This window comes from Syngnathus leptorhynchus, chromosome 9 (genome assembly GCF_054491065.1).
Source record: "Syngnathus leptorhynchus isolate UIUO chromosome 9, UIUO_Slep, whole genome shotgun sequence".
NCBI classification, from domain to species: domain Eukaryota; kingdom Metazoa; phylum Chordata; class Actinopteri; order Syngnathiformes; family Syngnathidae; genus Syngnathus; species Syngnathus leptorhynchus.
This window is the reverse complement of record NC_141203.1, coordinates 716,562-739,009: the sequence shown is the minus strand read 5'-3', so window position 1 is coordinate 739,009 and position 22,448 is coordinate 716,562. Positions and strand designations below refer to the sequence as shown.

The following is a 22,448-nucleotide window of genomic DNA, read 5'->3' as shown; positions in this document are numbered from 1 at the left end:
ATTGGCCGTGACGCAACAACTGGGAGGGGAAAGCGCTGTTTTTTTGAGTTTTTAAAAAGCACAGGTCTGGTGAAGAGAATTTAGTGTGGTGATGTATAAAAAAACAAAAAAACAGTAGGGGCAGCAATGCAATTTAGGATGCAAGCTCTGCTTGTGATGGACAGCACACATCACGCCAGACATGCAAATCACGAGTCCGACGGCGCGCGTACGCGGCATTGTTTACACGATCGATGATCGATGTATTTTATGATTTGGAGTGACAGATGGTTTGGTAATATTGTTGCTATATGATAGTTATTTGAAATATACTTTATATATCGTTATATGGGTCTGTGGAATAATTAGACATGCAAATCACGAGTCCGACGGCGCGCATACGCGGCATTGTTTACACGATCAATGATCGATGTATTTTATGATTTAGAGTGACAGATGGTTTGGTAATATTGTTGCTATATGATAGTTATTTGAAATATACTTTGATGATTGATGTATTTTATGATTTGGAGTGACACAGATGGTTTGATAAACGTGTTATTTATGGAATAATCATTTGAATAACTCTAAATGTTACGTTAGGCCCGTTCTCAGCCTCTCGTTTGTGTATGTCACGTTAGCATACCGTATCGTTTAGCCCCCCTACATTTAGTCCGAGTGGACCATGTTCCGCGCCTCCATTGTTGAGGCAGCCGACCGGAGCTGTGGCCCTAAGGTCATCGGTGCCTATCGTGGCAGCAATCCCCGAACCCGCTGGTGGATACTGGCGGTAAGGGATGCCGTCAATCTGAAAAAGGAGTCCTATCGGGACGTTTTGGCCTGCGAGTCTCCGGAGGCAGCTGACGGGTACCGGATGGCCAAGCAGAACGCGGCTTCGGCGGTTGCTGAGGCAAAAACCCGGGCGTGGGAGGAGTTTGGCGAGGCCATGGAGAATGACTTCCGGACGGCTTCGAGGAAATTCTGGTCCACCATCCGGTGTATCAGGAGGGGGGAGCAGTGCACAGTCAACACTGTTCACAGTGGAGATGGCGTGCTGCTGACCTCAACTCGGGATGGTGGGGAGAATACTTCGAAGATCTTCTCAATTCCAATGACATGCTTTCTATTGTGGAAGCAGGGCCTGGAGACTCTGAGGTGGACTCTCCAATCTCCGGGGTCGAAGTCACTGAGGTAGTTAAAAAACTCCTCGGTGGCAGTGCCCCGGGGGTGGATGAGATCCGCCCGGAGTTCTTAAAGGCTCTGGATGTTGTGGGGCTGTCATGGCTGACATGCCTCTACAGCACTGCGTGGACATCGTGGACGGTGCCTCTGGATTGGCAGACTGGGGTGGTGGTTCCCCTCTTTAAGAAGGGGGACCGGAGGATGTGTTCCAATTACAGGGGAATGACACTCCTCAGCCTCCCTGGTAAAGTCTATTCAAAGGTACTGGGGAGGAGGGTCCGTCGCGAGGTCGAACCTCGGATTCAGGAGGAGCAGTGTGGCTTTTGTCCTGGCCGTGGAACAGTGGACCCAGCTCTACAAGGGTGCATGGGAGTTCGCCCAACCAGTCCACATGTGTTTTGTGGACTTGGAGAATGCGTTCGACCATGTCCCGGGGGGGTTCTGTGGAGGGTGCTTCGGGAGTACAAGGTGCCGAGCCAACTGATAAGGGCGGTTCAGTCCCTGTATCACCGATGCCAGAGTTTGGTCCGCATTTCTGGCAGTTAGTCGGATTCGTTCCCAATGATGGTTGGACTCTGCCAAGGCTGTCCTTTGTCACCGATTCTGTTCATAAATTTTATGGACAGAATTTCCAACTTGAGGGGGTCCAGTTTGGGGACCTCAGCATCGCGTCTCTGCTTTTTGCAGATGACGTAGTGCTGTTGGCTTCTTCAGGCCGTGATCTCCAGTTCTCACTGGAGCGGTTCCCAGCCGAGTGTGAAGCGGTCGGGATGAGGGTCAGCACCTCCAAATCAGAGTCCATGGTCCTCGATGTTCTGGGCATGTCCCATCGGTAGGAGACCCCGGGGACGACCCAAGAGGCGCTGGAGAGACTATGTCTCTCAGCTAGCCTGGGAACGCCTTGGGATCCCCCGGGATGAGCTGGATAAAGTGGCTGGGGAGAGGGAAGTCTGGGAGTCCCTCCTAAAGCTGCTGCCACCGCGACCTGACCCCGGATAAGCGGAAGAAGATGGATAGATGGACTACCATCAGTGATTCTCATTAAATACGACACTGTTATTATAAATAATAGTTTCCATCACTTCAGCGCCTGCAGGTCAGATTTTGGAAATATGTTTTTCTAATGAGGCGAAATCACATCAAACAGCAAACATTCTGACCCGAATATAAGATGATGTTTTTTGCATTGAAATAAGACTGAAAAAGTGGGGGTCGTCTTATATTCGGGCCCTAGACATTATACCCATTTTCACTTGTGCGCAGCGGTGAGGTTAAAGGTTGCTGTTGTGTATGTTGCTGTGATTGTGTGAGTATATACATTTCATTGATACTACTGTCCACTGTTGTGCCGTTTATCCGAGTGCGGTTTGCTTCGTGTGTGCGCCGTTTGATTGACAGCTCCGGCGCGCTCTTTTAAGTTCGCCTTGCATCGTACGAGTCCGTTATGCAGCGGCACGGCGAATAACGGTTGCCAGCAAATGTATTTTGGTGTCTCGATCGATGACTTATGTTTGATGTGTTGCCGAGAGTATTTCATTTATGGTTATTTATTATTATTTCTTGCCAATAATTCAGTAAAGCAATCAAAAGTGAACCACGTCTTCCCTCCTGTGTTCTGACCGACACCCGGGGGCGAAAACAGCATAACCATCCAAGCCAACCCCCTATACAGTCCGCAGGCTCCCCAACAATAGCAGTTTGCCTTATTTTATTACAATGTTTTTCCTTATTCAGATTTGTTTCAAGACTACAGTTAGACTTCACTTTGATGGTTAATTCAGTTATTGCAAATGTTGTTGTTTTATTACAGTAGTCCCTCCGGAGTATAATCGCACCAGCCATAATACAATAAAGTGAAAAAAAAACACCATATATAAGTTGCACCGGAGTATAAGTCGCACTTTTGGGGCAAATTTATTTGTCAAAATCCAACACCAAAAACAGACATGAACCAGCAACAGGCTAAATGATACGGTATGCTAACGTGACATATACACAAACGAGGAGCTGAGAACGGACCTGACGTAACATTCAGAGTTATTCAAATAACACGTTTATCAAACCATCTGCCCCAAAAGGCTCAACAGCTCCTCCCCCCAATTTCTTCAAATGGAGTATTCACAGAAAAAATATTTGCTAAAGTCTGACATTTTGACTTTATTTTGAAATTGGGCAGCACTTTTTTACTCTTAGTGGTCATATTTTAACAAACTCATCTTAGAGATTTGCTTTTTTGTGTTTAAACCTGGGCGAAACCTTGCACACACATCACACCTGGCAGACCTTATTATAATATTATTGTTATTGAAAGCTTTTTTTTTTTTTCCATTGCATGTGGTTTCTGTAGCAATATGCCGTGTACAAAGACAAAGGTTGGGGTTCTGAACCTGGGCTAAAACTCATGAAATCATACACCAAAATCTCAATTTTACTCTCTTCGATCCTGCACGACTTTCTGTCTAACGCGGTTTAGCCATGGACGCCAATTGTTTTCATCGTAAATACATGTTTAAGTAGTATTTTAAATGGATAACCTGAGCAGTAGTGGTTTGATGAATTTCGTTGACCAATTTAAAGGCGCTTGATAATAAGTAGTCCGGGTGTCTGATCTTGATGACTGCTCCTCACTGCGCAGCTGGCCGCCCCACACGGTACGCAGCAAGCCTCCTTGCACACGGCAAGCTGGCCGACATGTTCCGCAGCAAACGGAGATCCTCCTTGCTCCATAGCCGGTCAGCCAAATTTGTCTGCTGACTGACGTGTCTGCTACACAGAGCCCCATGTCCGTCTGGTAAGAAGCTGAAATCGTTCTGCTAATCTTGTCTCATATTTTCGTAGGTTAAAGTGAACAAGAGTTGTGCGTATGAATTTTGATCACCATTTCAGACAGTGACAACAAAATGTGACAAACCAAGCCAGGAAAGACTACATTACAATGCATTACAATGCTTGCCTGCCTGCCTCCCGGTGACGTAGACAGACTGAGATGAAAAACAAACAGGAAGAGCGCTCCAAAGGTGGGTGGGCCAGTTCATCATAAATGGCATCCCCCCCAAAGTCCTTTAATCACTACAGATTATTTTAGTGGCGTGAACTTTGGTGCTGATGAAATTTTTGACATGTTTTATTTTTTACATCTTATAAGTGCCAATTTACTGTCTCGTTAATGATGCAAAAAGACAATTATAAACATCAGTCAAAATATTCATTTAAAAATGTGATTTTTGTTTGTTTTACGCAAACTCCAGTTACTCAAGAGAAAACAAATTATTGGTGGTTCTGAAACTGAAAGGCAATGTTATGCTGTCAAGATTTGTTTTCTTAATGGGAGCATTATGAGAAATCAGGCCTTGATAGAACTTAATTTTAAAACCATTTAAATTTTATTTTTATTCTTTTTAAGAAAACTCCAAAGAACCCTGGAAAACAAGGTTGCTGCATTTATGAATCTGTACATCAACATTTGTTACAAACAGAACAAAAAAATAAACAAAAACGTTTTCACATGTACGTGTATGTATATAAAAATAAGCATCTTTTTTGAAACTCCAAAGAGCTTTGCTCTTTCGCAGAGGTCCATGTGAGCGCTGTGGAATCAGTCTTGCACATATCTACTCAAAACACAAGCATGCAAAAAGAGACAAACCCTAACGATAGAACTTGTGAAAGTGTTGTCATTCAAAATGAATGTACAATTCAAAAGTTGCAAAGGAAAACAATATTACAGTTTTCAATATTTGTTATTGTAGCATACAAACGCTCCTGGTGTTAACACCAGATGAATTCATCTTCTTTTTTCACTTAAATTTACAAAGTGCAATCGCCTACAGCAACTAAATGAGGAACAATTCTCATGTATCCTGTCTTGTGCTCTGTATGTAATGCGTGTGCTGATTCGTTCAACAGCCCAGTCACTTCTGCAGACCTATCTTATATCCTGTATTACATGTACTGTATTTTATACGTTTGTGTGTGCTTTCTACTGGAGTGAGTCACTGTTGTGAAGAGCCATCCCAGTCATATCAGCATCATCGTCATCATCATCTCCACTGCCCCCAGACTCATCTTCACTATGGCTTCCAAGCATCCCCTGCTGTACTGCCAGTGTCGCACCATCTGATGTTAGGCTGTGTAGACCCTCCAGATTCATTGTCACCATTGTACCTGAAAGCCAGACAAGGAATTTCACTGTCCAACAACGTATCTGTGTGAAATGTCACTTGATCAAGGAGCAAATCCGCATCAGATGACTTTGTGTGTGCAGTGTGTGCACTGAGCACAGCGGTGTGTACTGTGTGTTAACAAAAACAAAAACGCAAGAGGTGGGTAAAAACAGTGACATAATTGATGTGCATTATTGATATACTTGCACATAAACACTTGCTCATTTGAAATAAATCTTTTAGTCACCTAAATTGGGAACGGCGCTAACATTTTTGAAGTCCTGCAACTTTTCCCGGCACATTATTTCTGCGACTTTGACAAGGCAGTCTTTAATGAGGTCTCAATCTGAAAAAAGGGTTGCTATGTTGGGCAACCTCATAGCTGGCAATTGTAGCCTTCTCCTTGAAAAAATATTCACTTAAAATACACTATATTCAGTGAGTATCTTGGGGATGGTAAACGGATGGCAAATATCTTCATCTACTTTTGTCCTTTTTGGTGGAGCAACTGTCTTGATCAACAGAAGTGGTAGAATAGTTGCTGCCCCTGGTGTTAAAATTAAAAAGTGCAAAACACTGCGGCAAAAGTTGAAGTGGGGGCCATATTTTATTCTATTTATAAACTAGCTACCGTATTTTTCGGACTGTAAGTCACATTTTTTTTCATAGTTTGAGTGGGGCTCAATTTATACTCAGGAGCGTCACGTATATGTGAATTTTTTCACAAATGTTCAAAATTAAAAAATCTGCGATGTAGTGAAACCGTGCTAAACGAACCGCGATGGAGCAAAGTACTGTAATTTGAACTGCAAGTGACGTCAGCGACGCGGCGGTTGTTTACATAAAGGACAAAGGATTCGATCACGGGATGACGAAGATGACGAAAGGCCCCAGGTTTGAAGGATTTAATGATTTGGAGTCACACAAGGTTTGAAAAACTTATTTATGTTATAGTTATTTGATATATTTTATTTCATGTAGCAACTTGTATATGTTTTTATCATTACAGTTCAGTATTTGTTGGCTCATTGAACTCTTGTTTTGTTAAATAAAGAGCCGTTTACCAAATCCACGTCTTGTTGGCTTGTTGAACTCTTGTTTTGTTAAATAAAGAGCCGTTTACCAAACCCACGTCTTTCCTGGTACTTTGTTAATGCTACAATATAGTCATATACTACATCTGTGTGGTATTTGATCGATGGATTTAATGATTTGGAGTGACACAGATGGTTTGATAATATTGTTGTTATATGATAGTAATTTGATATATACTTTATATATCGTTATATGGGTCTGTGGAATAATTAGAAATGCAACTCACGACGAGTCCGACGTCAGCGGCACATACGCCGTTTACATGATGATTGATGGATTTAATGAATTGGAGTGACAGATGGTTTGATAAACGTGTTATTTATGTAATAGTTATTTGAATAACTCTGAATGTTACGTCAGGCCTATTCTCAACTCCTCGTTTGTGTATATGTCACGTGAGCATACCGTATCGTCTAGCCTGTTGCTGGTTCATGTCTTGGTGTTGGATGTTGACAAATAAATTTGCCCCAAAAGTGCGACTGATATGTTATTTTTCCCTTTATTGAGCATTTTATGGCTGGTGTGACTTATACTCCGGAGCGACTTTTAGTTCGAAAAATACTGTACTTCTTGAAGTATGGTAGTAAACCAAATTTGTTTCCAGAGCCGGACTTGTCCTTGCCATACGCAAAGCTTTTGGCTATTTCTGAGTCATTAAACATTATGAAAGTGCTCTCCTATGCCCTCATTTGAGGTGTATGAATGGTGTTTGGTCGCTGTGTGCAGGCACCACAGTACCTCAGCCACCAAACGCTGAAGTGGTCTATAGGGTTTGCCTTCTGTGTCTGACATTGCACGGTGCTGATAACACTAACGCTGGCAGTGGCTTGCTGGGTAGCAGGGGAGGTTTGCGTAATATAGCCGTTCCGCTACTGCAAAATATTGAAACGTTAACCTGCCCACCCCATTGGTGCAACTGTTGGCTTGAGTTAGACTCCATGTGCGACCTGACTTGACAAGCATTCAGCCCCATCCAGATGATAGTTTTTTGTTGTTGTTATTACAGACTTGGCAATAAGCCTATCGGTTGTTACCAATTAACTTGCCTGACCCAGTCTTTGAATATAGCATCCTCCACTAACCAGATATTGAAAAACGTACATTTTCCTATTACTTCGTTTTGCCACCATTATCACGGAATATTATGTAGGCGCAAATGCACACTGCTAGGCATCACAGACCTTTTTTTTTATTACAGTTGTTGGCATCCACAGCATTGCATTAACGCTTGCACACTACAACATACTGTAGATCACGGGTCCTACTCGCACATATAATTTATATAATAGATGAAATTACGTGATTTTTAGGAAATAGGCCAGCACAATACAGATGGGATAAAGTCTTAAAGGTCTATAGGAGTTCAAAGATTTAATACCGCTTCAAATGGTATTTACTACTTTTTAATAAGAATATTTTTTGCTAATTTCATTTACTACAGTTTAATACTTTTTGCAACTCCGCGGATACCCTGAATGTTAATAGTTTAATAAACAATATTTTTGTGGTCTCTTGCATGATGTTGAGGTACAAGGTACCGCCCAACACCAGTGGTGCGCATCTTCCTTCAGGAAGTCTTTCAGTAAATGTTCATGAGCACAAACGCTGTGTACTGTGATTACTATTGTGTGATGTTTGTGAATAATCAATATAAAAATATTTGGATTAAACAATTTTAGATGAAGTTATGTTTCTCTTCTGGTCAGAGTAAATGTACTTGCTTGAGTAGAGGTATCAAACTCGTTACTTTCAAGTTTGCGTTAGTCACCACATACACATTTGTCATACACTGTAAATGAGTGACCAAAACAGTTATCGTAAATTTTCAAATTACAATGCAAGACAAATGAGAGAATGTAAAATATAATTTTGGATATTGAGTAACACTTTTGTTATACCATCGGGCATTGTAACTTGCTGTGGTGTTCCGCCCCCTGAGGCAATGGAGTCAGGCCAGAAGCGTTGCAGTGGCCTGTTTTGAGGAGTCTTCTTTTTAGTTTTAGGTGTCTCAGAGGAGCTTGCATCCAACATCGGCTGCAGAATTCGCCTTCGAGCATTTATAAACCTGTAAACACAAGGCAGCACAATTCTGTAAGTACTTAATTCTGTAAGTACGTATACATGCACGGGCACACACATACACACATACATAATGTATGTATGTATGTACGTACGTATGTATGTATGTATGTATGTATGTACGTACGTACGTACGTATGTACATACATACATAAAGTATATACATCTAGTCGTATGCATAAGTTTGGGCACCCCTGATCATTTTCATGATTTTCCTTTATAAATCATTGGTTGTTCGGATCAGCAATTTCAGTTTAATATATTATGTAGCAGACAAACACAGTGATATCTGAGAAGTGAAATGAAGTTTATAGGATTTACAGAAAGTGTGCAATCATTACTTGAACAAAAGTAGGCAGGTGCATAAATTTGGGCACCCCAACAGAAACATTCCTCCTTTTGCAGAAATAACAACCTCTCAACCAGTGGTCCCCAACCTACGGCCCGCCGGCCGAATACCGCCCACCTCCACATTTGGTCTGGCCCCCTGAATACCAGAGAGCCTCTCAATTTTTTTTCCATACATGTGTATTTGTATTGAATGATAAAGTTGGACTTTTGCAAATAAAATGTTCCTTAGTTATGAACTTTTTTCATTATTAACCATGAGTTAGTAACTACAGGGTCCGGCAAAATGATCTGACACATTTGTAGGTTTAATAAAATGCAAATAAATAAAATAAACTAAAAAATATATATATTTTTGAAAATAATCATAGAAATAAACTTTTTTTGTTTAATTTGTTTGCATTTTAATAAACCTACAAATCTGTCGATCATTTTGCCGGACCCTGTATTTCATACACACATACAGTATAACGTGACATTCTGTTCCACCCTTCTGCGGTCTGTGCCCCTAATCTGGCAACCCCCAGAAAAAATCTTGAACCCAACCCTCTCAAAGAGAGAACGGAATAATAGTGAAAAAGATTACCGTAATTTTCGGACTATAAGTCGCGGTTTTTTTCATAGTTTGGGGGGGGGGGGGCGACTTATACTCAGGAGCGACTTATGTGGTTTTTTTTCAAAAAAATTTACTTGATCATTAACACATTACTTACTAGTACAGTTGATCACCTCACATATTATTTTTAATACACTGAAAAAACGAATAAAGCAATTCACACTTTAAAGCACAATATTCAAGTTCATGAAACAAATAAACAAAACAAAAAAAACAACAACTGAAAAAGAAATAGTTATTTTGAAACTAAACTGAAAGAGGGTGATTTAAATTTCACCATTGGCCGTGACGCAACAACTGGGAGGGGAAAGCGCTGTTTTTTTGAGTTTTTAAAAAGCACAGGTCTGGTGAAGAGAATTTAGTGTGGTGATGTATAAAAAAACAAAAAAACAGTAGGGGCAGCAATGCAATTTAGGATGCAAGCTCTGCTTGTGATGGACAGCACACATCACGCCAGACATGCAAATCACGAGTCCGACGGCGCGCGTACGCGGCATTGTTTACACGATCGATGATCGATGTATTTTATGATTTGGAGTGACAGATGGTTTGGTAATATTGTTGCTATATGATAGTTATTTGAAATATACTTTATATATCGTTATATGGGTCTGTGGAATAATTAGACATGCAAATCACGAGTCCGACGGCGCGCATACGCGGCATTGTTTACACGATCAATGATCGATGTATTTTATGATTTAGAGTGACAGATGATTTGGTAATATTGTTGCTATATGATAGTTATTTGAAATATACTTTGATGATCGATGTATTTTATGATTTGGAGTGACACAGATGGTTTGATAAACGTGTTATATAAATAACACAATAAGCATAAGTAATAATCATTTGAATAACTCTGAATGTTACGTTAGGCCCGTTCTCAGCCTCTCGTTTGTGTATGTCACGTTAGCATACCGTATCGTTTAGCCTGTTGTTGCTGGTTCGTGTCTGTTTTTGGTGTTGGATTTTGACAAATACATTTGCCCCAAAAGTGTGACTTATACTCCAGAGCGACTTATATATGTTTTTTTCACGTTATTGTGCATTTTATGGGTGGTGCGATTTATACTCCGGAGCGACTAATAGTCCGAAAATTACGGTAGGTAAAAGAAAAATTGATTCAGAATTCAGGGCATTTAACCTGCAGTGGACAAACTATTATTTTTTTGTTCAATGCAAAGAAAAGGCTGTCCGTGTCATGTCAAGAGGCAGTGGCGGTATTCAAAGAATACAATCTGCGGCGACACTATGAATCCCGTCGCAAAGACAAGTATGATATCTTGCAAGGACAAATGCGAGCAGACAAACTCTCAAAGCTCAAAAGTGGACTGTTAGCTCAGCAGAATACTACATTTATGCGGCAAGCTCAGCTGAACCAGTCATCTGGCAGATGCAGGCCTACAGTGTGAACTGATGAATGTACAAAGGTAAGCTCACTTTCCTGATTTGAATGAGTCATTCTGAGTATAAAAAATATAATCATAATAAAATCTACTGGGATAAAATCCATCTCCACAACCTGTGCTGTGTTGGTGCTGTATCACTTAGTTCAGTTTTTCAGCCTGCTTGCTTTGTGGTGTTCACAGGGAAGTTGATGAGAGAGAGAGAGAGCTGCAGACCGATGTCTACAAGCCTACTGGAAAAGGATTATAAGGAAGGAAACAAGAACCTCTGAGAGCCTGCTCATTTAAGTCAGAGATTCTGCTCTGTCAACCAAGCTGAATTTGGACCTGTTAAGATTGTGAACGGCACAACAGAAAGTTTATGTTCCATGGACTTTTTTTCTGTGTGGAACCCAGAGAGGGTTATTTGGTAATGACTTGTTTCATAAATAGTGTTTGTTTCCTGGATTTTTTTCTGTGAAGAACCCCGAGAAGGTTTGGTTATTATTTATTTCATGAATAGTGTTATTATTTATTTCCTGACTTTTGTTCTGTGAAGAATCCAGAAAGGGTTATTTGCTTGTGCTTTCTGGAAAAAAATATATTTTTAAATTTGGTGCGTGTTTGAATCCATAGCTATGAGGAGATCATTAGTCACTTTAGCAAGTGCTGTCTCACTAGAATGATTAGCTCTAAAACCAGACTGAAAAGATTCAAATCAATTATTAGCGACCATGTAATCAATAAGCTGCTGCGCTACTACTTTTTCAAGAAGTTTTGCTATGAATGGGAAATTTGAGACAGTCCGGGTCAAGATTTGGTCGATTAAGTAGCGGTTTAATGATAGCAGTTTTAAAGGCTGTTGGCACTATCCCAGAGGAGACAGACAGATTAATCATATTTAAGACGGACGGTCGGCTGGCGTAATGTTAGCTTTGCCACTGTATCAAATAGGTATTTAGGATTGTTTTTATTGAGATTAATGACTTGCGAAAAATAACGGGTTTTTGCTAAGATAAGCGCATCTTTATATTTCAGGAGCCTGTCGCGCCATGCCTGATGGAAAACCTCAAGTTTGGTTAAACGCCATTTGCGTTCATGCTTTCTATATAATTGCTTAAGCGTACGTGTTTCATCCGTGAAGCACGGAGTAGGCAATATACGGCGAATTTTTAGACTTAGCGGCGCCACAGAATCAATGGCATTTAACAATGCAGCATTGAATTAATTTGTAAGATTATCAATAGAGACGGTATATGGGGGGAATATGGCAGTTGCTGGTAGCAGTTGCTCAGATAGCAGCACAGTTGCAGTCATGGAGTTAATATTACGACTGGTATAATTCTGATTGCTCTCTTGTCTTTGACTAAGAACTAAAATTTAAAATTTTATTAAGTAATGATCAGACAAAACAGTAGTGTATGGCAGTACTGTTATATTTGAGGTTGCCAGTCCTCGGGATAATACCAGATCTAAGGTATTTCCATTTTTATGCGTTGCAGCCTGTACGGCTTGCGTAAAACCACACGTATCAGTTAGAGTCTGAAATGCCGAAGTAAGTGGCTCTGATGGTAAATTCATGTGGATATTAAAATCGCCCATCCGCATTTGTCACTAGATCAGCCATGAATTCAGAAAATTCATCCAGGAAGCCAGAGTAAGCACCGGGTGGACGGTAAATAACGGCAAGATAAAATGACGGTAAAGCGGTGGATCGGACAGTGAGAACTTCAAATGTTTTAAATACGTTAATCGAATGAGGAGTAAATCTAAGATTGGAATCTGAGATGAGGGCAACACCCCCACCCTTTTTTCGAGGACGCGCCACATGTGAGCTCACAAAATTTGGAGGAGAGGCCTCATTAAGCGGTAGCAGTTCATTAGGTTTTAACTAGGTCTCGCAAAGACCAAATACATTTAGATTATGTTCCATGATGAGGTTATTAATGAGAACTACTTTCGTATGAAGCGATCTAATATTCATAAAACCGAGATTAAGTGTAATCGGTCGATCAGGGTTTGTATCTATCAAAGGATTTTTAAACGAAATGAAAGTAAGATTGTGTTCTCTAGGCCTGACATCACCTCTCAATTGTTTGTTAGCGCGGTGGGATGATACAACCGTAGGAATTTGATTGTAAATATTTGGTACACATGTAATATTATCTGAAAGAGGCACCATATTATCAGCAATACCGGTCAGGGTGGAGCGATTGGATTTGTCTACTACCTCAGTAGAAAGTGTGTTCACATGTACTGTAGCACTATTCAATCTGTGGCGCTCTAGTCTACACAAGGAGCTATGTGCATGCTGGAAGTCTAGCCTAGCGCTAGTTAACTTTAACTTAACTGACTCCAAACCCATCCTGACAGGTGGTCTAATCACCTGTACACTTTTGGGATAGTCCAGCATGCATTATTTCCATTTACATTGATTTCTATGGGAAATATTGCTTCTACTTTTCTACTTACAAACCCGATCGCAGAACAAATTAGATTCATAAGTAGAGGTACAACTGTATCTCAGTGATTTAATCATTTGAAAGTTTATTGATACTTTTTCATGGACATTATGTCTCAAATGCATTTCGCCATTCAAGAAAATAATAATGGCTCAACATTTTCTTGCATTCAAACAACAATTTATCGATTGTACAGCATAGGTCACCAGCATACTTTTAAATAGGCTATTTACGCATGAATCCAAATAGGCATCAATGTTGCATGATGGCGGCGCGTGCACACGCAGCGGCCTCTCTCCGTCCCAACCGATCGGTGTTTTTTTCATTTGATAAATGTTTGTCAGACAGTTTTATGTGTTTATCTGATCGTACTACGTTGTGCTACAAGTACAGCAGGCAGGTTCTGCTCGACATCGGCGAAAGCGAGTTTTGCGGCATTTTGGACTTTGATACGGGGACATTAAAGTCACTGGGACTACTCCGGCCTGAATCAACACCGGACTTGTCTGCTACTCCTTCCCCGGACAAGCAGCGTGGGAAGCGGTGTGCGAGGAGGTAGAAGAGGGGGAAGCGCGGAGGCGTCCGGGCCAGGCTAGCGGCGAACCCAACTCGCCCGGCCGTGCTTTCCATTCTTCCGGTGAATGTCCGGTCGCTGGACAACAAGATGGATTACATTCGTCTGCTGAGATCCACGAACCGGGCAGTGAGCAACTGCTGCGTGCTCGTGTTCACTGAAACTTGGCTGAATGTCAACATTCCGGACTCTGCTGTGCAACTGGAGCGGCTAGCGTGCTATCGAGCGGACCGGGCCATTGAAAAAGGAGGAAAATCGCGTGGAGGAGGTATATGTGTCTACATCCGCGACAAATGGTGCCGGAGACACTGCTCGCCAGTGGCATAGTTTGTGATCGTTAAGTGCCGTCCTTTTTACCTACCAAGGGAGTTTACTCCGATTCTGCTTGTCCTGGTCTACATCCCGCCTTCCAACGTTAGAAGTGACAAGATCACGGCCCTTAATGAACTGTATCAGGCTGTCAGTGATCAGCAGACGGCGCACCCTGACGGTCTCATCATCTTCGCTGGTGATTTTAATCATGCTGACCTGAAGTCTGTCTTTCCAAAGCTTCAGCAGCATGTTACTTTTCCAACGCGTGGTGGCAGCTTCCTGGACTTGGTCTACACTGCACATAAAGGAGCTTTCAAGGCCACCCCCTTCCCAAACATCGGACTTTCTGACCACGTCACCGTTCTGCTTACCCCCGCGTACAGAGAGTGAGAACTTCCAGGCCGGTTCGCAAACGAGTTAGAGTGTGGCCTGAGGGGGCCTCTGATGCTCTTCGGGACTGCTTTGGCACTACAGACTGGGAAATGTTTAAGCAGGTAGCCACTTGCGACAATCGGACGGACATTGAGGAGTATGCTGACTCTGTGACCTCTTACATCGCTAAGTGCATTGATGATGTGACCCTCACAAAGTACAACGTCACTCGGGCTAACTGGAAGCCATGGCTGACAGGGGCTGTCCTCGGACTGCTGAGGGCCAGAGACAAAGCCTACAGGGCTGGGGATGAAGCGGGAGTGGGATCAGCTAGGGTGAAACTGTCCCGGGGCATCAAAGATGCGAAAAAGGCGTTCTCTTCCAAGATTACTGCCCACTTCAAAGACAGCGGGGATGCTCGGGGCCTGTGGCGAGGCATTCAGACCATCACGGACTACAAGCCCGCGCCGCAGAGCTGTGAGGGCGACGTCCCTCTGCTCAACGAACTGAACCGTTTCTTTGCTCGCTTCGACGCACAGAACGACACTTGCCCGCTGAAGACCCCTCCCCATCCGGACGAGCAGCCCCTGTGCCTCTCTGCCGTTAGCGTGAGGAGGACGCTTGCTGCTATCAACACCCGTAAAGCGGCGGGCCCGGACAACATCCTGGGACGGGCGCTGAAGGACTGCGCTGAGGAGCTGATGGATGTTTTCATGGACATCTTTAACATTTCCCTGCAGCAGGCTGTCGTCCCGTCATGTTTCAAGGCTGCCACCATCATACCTGTGCCGAAAAATCCTGCTCCTTCCTGCTTCAATGACTACCGCCCTGTGGCACTGACGCAGAACAGGGACTCGTATGCGAGATTGCTGTTTGTGGACTTCAGTTCTGCATTCAACACCATTGTTCGACAGCGTCTCATTTGCAAACTCGACAAGCTGGGCCTCAGTACCTCCCTTTGCAACTGGCTACTGGACTTCCTCTGTCAGAGGCCTCAAGTAGTGCTTGTGGGCGACAATGTCTCCGGCAGCATCATGCTGAGCACGGGGGCCCCTCAAGGCTGCGTACTCAGTCCGCTGCTCTTCACCCTGCTGACGCTTGACTGCACTGCGACCTACAGCAGCAACCGCGTGCTGAAATATGCCGACGACACGACTGTGGTGGGTCTGATCACCGGTGGCGACGAGACTCACTACAGATCGGAGGTCGACCTTTTGGCCGGATGGTGCAGGGACAACAACCTTCTCTTCTGCTGAACGTCAACAAGACCAAGGAGATTATCATTGACTTCCAGAAGGGTCACACCCACCACCTGCCGCTGACCGTCGACGGTGCTGTGGTGGAGAGAGTGAGCAGCACCAGATTCTTGGGGGTGCACATCAGTGAGGACCTCTCCTGGACCAACAATGCTGCGTCGCTGGCGAAGAAAGCTCAGCGCCGCCTGTACTTTCTGCGGAAACTCAGGCGAGCAAGTGCTCCTCCCGGCGTCATGACCACATTCTACCGTGGCACCATTGAGAGCGTCCTCTCCAGTTGTATCGCTGTGTGGGGTGGTGGCTGCTCTGAGTACAATATGAAGGCCCTGCAGCGCACAGTGACCACTACGAGTAAAATCATCGGGGCTCCACTCCCCTCCCTGAAGGAAGTTTACGCTTCCCGTCTCACCCACAAAGCGGCCGCGATTGTGTGTGATGTGAGTCACCCCGCTCACTCTTTGTTTGTACTTCTGCCCTCTAGGAAGAGGTACAGATGCCTGCGCTCCCGCACTACCAGACTCAGAGCCAGCTTCGTACTCCAAGCTGTCCGGATCCTGAATTCCCTCCCCCCTCCACCCTCTGCTACATGACGTCCTGTTCTTTTGCGCTATGATCTGGCTGTCTGCTATTAGCGCGCTTGCTCCATTTTGGTGCTCTTATTTGTCTATTTATTTATTAATTGTTTATTTATTTGGGTTATTTGCTTATTACTTATTCGTTGCTCTTGTCTGTTCGTTTTTAGTCTTTGTGCTATTTGTGGGAGTGTTGTGTACTGTGTCTAGTCACCGTGGGACGGTGGGAAACGTAATTTCGATCTCTTAGTGTGCCTTGACATGTGAAGATATTGACAATAAAGCGGACTTTGACATTGAGTGATTAAAACATTACATTATTTACATTACATTTACATACGACTTTTTATTTGTTGCTTTGGCCACTTAAATAAATAATTTGTGACAAGGCGAGGAACATCCGGGCATTATAAGGCAGGTTATTGAGAAGTGCTTGGCTAGCATACTGTCGGTTGTAAACAAGCAGTAGAATAGAATAGAATAGAATGCATTTATTGTCATTGTACAATGGTATACAACGAATTTGGGATAGTAGTTTGCTTAGTCACGATACAATGCACTTTGATGTGTGTCTGTCTGCTGTTTGATTTCATGTTGCAGTCACATTAGGGTGTACAGTAATCCCTTGCTAGTCCATTTACGCGTGTTAGCACGATCGCAAATTAGCATCTTTCCGCTAACTCGCTATCCTGCCCAGTACTTCTTGTTGGTGACCGTACTTCGCGGATTTCACTTATCGCGGGTGGCTTTTGGAACCAATTATCCGTGATAAACGAGGGATTACTGTATTTCTATTTTCATTGATTGTTATATATGAAATGACGAGGCGAGGAAATCTGGGAAAAGGTAAGTTACTGAGACACGCTAACCTACGCTGTGAGCTGCACTGGAGTCCTTCGTTACAAGGCACTTTGTGTACTAATCACTTATTTTCCTAACCTTTGACAATTTTAAACTTTGAGGTGATGAAAAAATCTAATAGAGAGGTTATTTTTGCAGGAATCTCAAACTCTCCACTCTCCAAACAAACTTTTTGTCAATAACTGGAAATTAATCTATGCGACATAACCTTGAATTTGTGAAAACACATATATTCACACACACATGCGCCCACACAACCGCACACACACACAAGCACGCCCACAGAGACACAGACACACGTACACGTTTGTAGTTTCGTGATTCACAGAATTGCTGAAAAAAGAAGTTGGCCTTAAATATAGTTTTGTTGAGTGTAGAGTTTTTAGGATCAATAGCAGAAACTACTATTTTTGTGAACACCCTCTTTTCTACTTTTTCTTACTAATAACCCAATTTTACAGCCTTGAGAGTCTGCATATCATGAACACTTGGTCCTGTTGGATTTGTGAGAATCTCCTGGTACCTTGTTTGTAACTATAAGAATATACTCAAAACCTGGAATATTTTTCATCACATAGCATGATTACTATTCTGAACACTACTACTAAATAAATACATATATTTATTTACCGTATTTTTCTGACTAAAAGTCGCTCTGGAATATAGGTCGCATTAGCCATAAAATGCACAATAACGTGAAAAAAACATATATAAGTCGCTCCGGAGTATAAGGTCGCATTTTGAGGGAAATATTTTCGGCAAAATCCAACACCAAGAACAGACATGAACGAGCAACAACAGACTAAACGATAGGTATGCTAACGTGACAAACACAAACGAAGAGCTGAGAACGGGCCTGACGTAACATTCAGAGTTATTCTAATAACTATTACATAAATAACACATTTATAAAACTATATGTCACTCCAATTCATTAAATCCATCGATCGTCCTTTATGTAAACAATGCCGCATGTGTGCAACTCCGCTGACGTCGGACTCGTAAGTTGCATTTGTAATTATTCCTCAGATCCTTATAACGATATATAAAGTATATTTCAAATAACTATCATATTACAACAATATTATCAAACTATCTGTGTCACTCCAAATCATTAAACCCATCGATCAAATTGCTCGTCTTTTGTCAACAACGCCGCGCGTGCGCCCTAACGTCAGCCTCGTTGTTACTCCACAGATCTAGTATATAACTATCTTGTAGCGTTAACAAAGTCAACTTCCAGCTGTGCAGCGGCGTAGACTTCCATCCCCGGAGGTGGCATTTCCAGCCACGGAGGTGGAAGAGAGCTCCATAGAATAGGACTGGCCGTGCGTAAAAGTTTGTGAAAAATTCACATACAAGTCACTCCTCAGTATAAGTCACCCCCCCACACACAAACTAAGAAAAAAAACGCGACTTATAGTCCGAAAATTACAGTAATATAGTAGTATTATGAAACTGCAGTCATTAGGCCACATTTCTCATATCTCCCGAGAGAAGCGTGGAAGCTCTAACACTATCTTATGTTCAAATTCATCGAATACACAAACCTGTTAAAAAAAGCAAGTACGTAGATGAGAGAGAAGCCCATTTGTGGGACTATGGAGGAACTTTACTCACCAGTTATTGACCTGAAGAAGTGTCAGATTTGTCTGAATGGCGATCTGTTTCTTTTCATCCTCTGTTGGGTAAGGATGCTACAGACGAAAGGGGGAGACATTTTTGTTGTTTTGGTATTCCATGATATACAAATGACCTGACAAACAGACTCACCCCAATGTGCTGAAAAAGCCATGAGCGCATGACATTTGTCGCATGTTTAGGTAGAACGCCACGTTTGTTTTTAGTTGAGCTGTCATCATGATTGAAGAGGTTTAGGTCCTGGTGAAATCGCAGTTGGAGCTGAGCGAACAGAGATTGGGTTAGCCAAGAACAACTATACAATTGTAACTTGCATTTCCAATGTTCATATGTAACGTAAGATATTTTAGGATTGGGCTCCAAGTAAGGTACAGAAATGTCAACACCTCCTGATGGAAACAATGTGGTATGAAGGATGTCATCTTATTTTGATGTCATACTTTAGTGGAATTAAAAAAAAAACACATTTAATACAGTGTTTAAAATCCTTCTGCCTTATTTGAAAAACGGATGTTAAGTTATTTCTGATTTTTCTAACGGTTAGTAAAAAGAAGAAAGTGGTTGACTTCATTACTTCCCATATTGGAGGAGTGGTTTGTGTTCTGCCCTTTATTTTGTGAGGTGCTCAGTCTGCGAGTCACTTTCCTAATAAAAGCAGCATTACTGTATTGACCGCCAACAAGTTGTTTAATGCTTTGTGTTTTTTATGCCTTCAAAAGCATCGTCTGTAAGTAGCGTATTTGTGATAAAAACGATGTTTCTCAGCGTTACATTTACATTGTGACATGTTTGGGTATATTGTATAGTTTGTACACTTTATCATAACCAGCAACAGTGAGCTTTTTGTTTAATGTATACAGTACTTTATAAAGGCTTGATCTGTAACAAATTTAATACAATAATAGTATTTAGTAATAGTAGACGAGGAAGGGGGGGCGATGTGAGCTTTAAAAAAACAACACTTTTAAAACAAATCTATAACAATAGACAATTCACCGAACCCCTCTTTAGCAAAAAAATAAAATAAAAAATTCAAGACATACTAGATATTTTTACTGGTGCACAAAATGAGGCGTGCATGATCATCACCTTGTTCAAAGAACAAAACCAACACAGTGTATGAACTCACAACAAATTACATACCTGCAAATCAGTGTGCCTTTGCAAGACCAGTTCAGATATGCGTTATCACGAATTTACACAATCAATCAGGTGTGTTTGGACCTCCGCAGTGGAGGCTCTGCCGAACCTCTGAGACCGACTAACCGTACCCCTAGGGTTCGATTGAACCCAGGTTAAGAACCACTGATTTTGAGATGCAGTAAATACCGGTCTAACGCGTAAAACTGTTTACTGAAGCAGTCTGAATGAAAACAAATATCTTATTCATTATATGGATTTGTACTACATGCATCAACCTGGAATACAGGCTGTGTAACTTGTGGACTGTATGAGAGATACAGCGTCTGGGGCAAGTATAAGATACAGTGTATACGTTTGCAATGACAACAAATTCAGCCACGATCTTGTGACAGTTTCCAAAATTGTTCTACACATACTACACGCGAGATAGTCACAAATATAGTTATGATGCAGAGTATGAGCATGTAAACTGACTTAAGTGAATACCAAACATCCTGTCAAGTTTTACTTGCTCCCATAATGTCAGAGTGATGGCGGCTTCAGTTATGTCTTACCAGCCACGTGTCCGCCCCATCAGCGTCTTGGATATCTCTGTCTCTCTGCTACTGCCCCTCCCAACCTGTTATCCTCCATGACGCACATTGCTTTGCAGTAATCAGCACTCATTGCCCACACCTGTTGTGCATCACCCGCTCATCAAGATGCCTACTTAATTAAGCGCACTTCTCCAGTCACATTTGGTTAGTTCGTCCTGTGTTGCTCCCTGTTCCTGCTCTCGTTGCCTGCTGACTCCTGTTGTCAATTTCACTTGCCTGTCCAACTGATCATTTCACATGCAATGCAGAAGTCAGACAATGTAATCTTACGAATATTTGGGTTAGAAATCCTTCACTGGTAAATAATTTCAGCCTACTAGATTGAAACCAGGTTATTTTAGACCACTTTCTGCAAAAGACCTACTAGTTAATAATTTGATCAGAGACCATAATCTTCATCTGGATTGGTTTTTGTGAAACCTGGTTAAATAGAAATAATTCGCAGCCACTTAATGAAGCCTCACCTCCAAACTTTGTCTGTGGAGTTGAGGAAGTCTTCGAAGTATTCTCCCCACCAACTCACGGCGTCCCGGGTCGAGGTCAGCAGCACACTGTCTCCACTGTAAACAGTGTTAACTGTGCACTGCTTCCCCCTCCTGAAATGCCGGATGGTAGACCAGAATTTCCTTGAAGCCGTCCAGAATTCATCCTCCATGGCTTCACCGAAGTCCTCCAACGGCCGTGTTTTTGCCTCAGCAACCGCAGAGGCCGCGTCACGCTTGGCCATCCGGTACCTTTCGGCTGCCTCCAGAGTCCCACAGACCAAAATGGCCCGATAGGATTCCTTTTGACGGCATCCCTTACCGCCGGTGTCCACCAGCCCGTTCGGAGGTTGCCGCCACCACAGGCACGACCACTTTACGGCCACAGCTCCGGTCGGCCACCTCAACAAGAGGCACAGAACATTGTCTACGCAGACTCAATGTTCCCTGCCTCCCACAGGATGTGGGAAAAGCTCTGCTGGAGGTGGGAGTTAAAGCTCTTTCTGACAGGGGATTCTACCAGATGTTCCCAGCAGACACCCACAATACGTTTGGGTTTTCCAGGTCAGACCGGCATCTTCCCCCACCATTGGAGCCAACCCATCACCAGTTGGTGATCAGTTGACAGCTCTACCCCTCTCTTCACCCGAGTGTCACAAAACATCGCAAATCCAATGACACAACTACAAAGGTCGATCATCGAACTAAGGCCTAGGGTGTCCTGGTGCCAGGTGCACATATGGACACCCTTATGTTTGAACATGGTGTTCATCATGGACAATCCATGTCGAGTATAGAAGTCCAGTCATAGAACACCGCTCGGGTTCCTCCTAATCACGCCCTTCCAGGTCTCACAGTCTTTGCCCACGTGAACATTGAAGTCACCCATCAGAACGACAAAAAGTGTTAAGCTACAGGACCAGATCGTGTTCCATTCCTTTCCACTCAAGGGCAATGTTAGCCCTGTAATATATTGTTCATAATGTTCTGGTTCTGGAAGGAGTGCTCTCCTACACTTCTTCCAAGGACTCCAAAAAGGGTGGGTACTCTGAGCTGCCGTTTGTTGCATAGACACAAACAAGAGTCTGGAACCATCCCCCGCACCCAAAGACGGAGAGAAGGTACCCTCTCGTTCACCGAGGTGAACCCAAATGTGCAGGCGCCCAGCCAGGGGCAATAAGTATGCCCACACCTGCTCTGCGCCTCTCACCATGGGCAACTCTAGAGTGGAAGAGACTCCAGTCCCTCTCAAGAGGACTTGTACCAGAACCCAAAGTATGTGTGGAGGCAAGTCCGACTATGTCTAGTCGGAACTTTTTTGCCTCGC

At 42.9% G+C, this 22,448-nt stretch overlaps 1 protein-coding gene across 8 annotated transcripts in view; it reads right to left on the bottom strand.

Moving 5' to 3' along the window:
* Positions 1 to 4,510: 4,510 nt before the first annotated feature.
* The window catches only part of LOC147050555 (homeobox protein PKNOX1-like), a 74,113-nt gene continuing 56,175 nt past the window's right edge, over positions 4,511 to 22,448 (bottom strand). For 4 of the 8 annotated variants that reach the window (XM_085919991.1, XM_085919995.1, XM_085919992.1 and 1 more), the window contains 4 exons: positions 19,033 to 19,161; positions 18,880 to 18,956; positions 8,318 to 8,484; positions 4,512 to 5,325 (listed from right to left, as the gene is read on the bottom strand). In XM_085919991.1, the coding sequence (XP_085776117.1) occupies positions 5,141 to 5,325; positions 8,318 to 8,484; positions 18,880 to 18,956; positions 19,033 to 19,161 (558 nt within the window). In that variant the 3' untranslated portion in view covers positions 4,512 to 5,140. Of the gene's footprint in view, positions 5,326 to 8,317; positions 8,485 to 18,879; positions 18,957 to 19,032; positions 19,162 to 22,448 lie in introns of all 8 variants that reach the window. The other 4 variants (XM_085919993.1, XM_085919994.1, XM_085919998.1 and 1 more) reach the window with 2 other exon arrangements.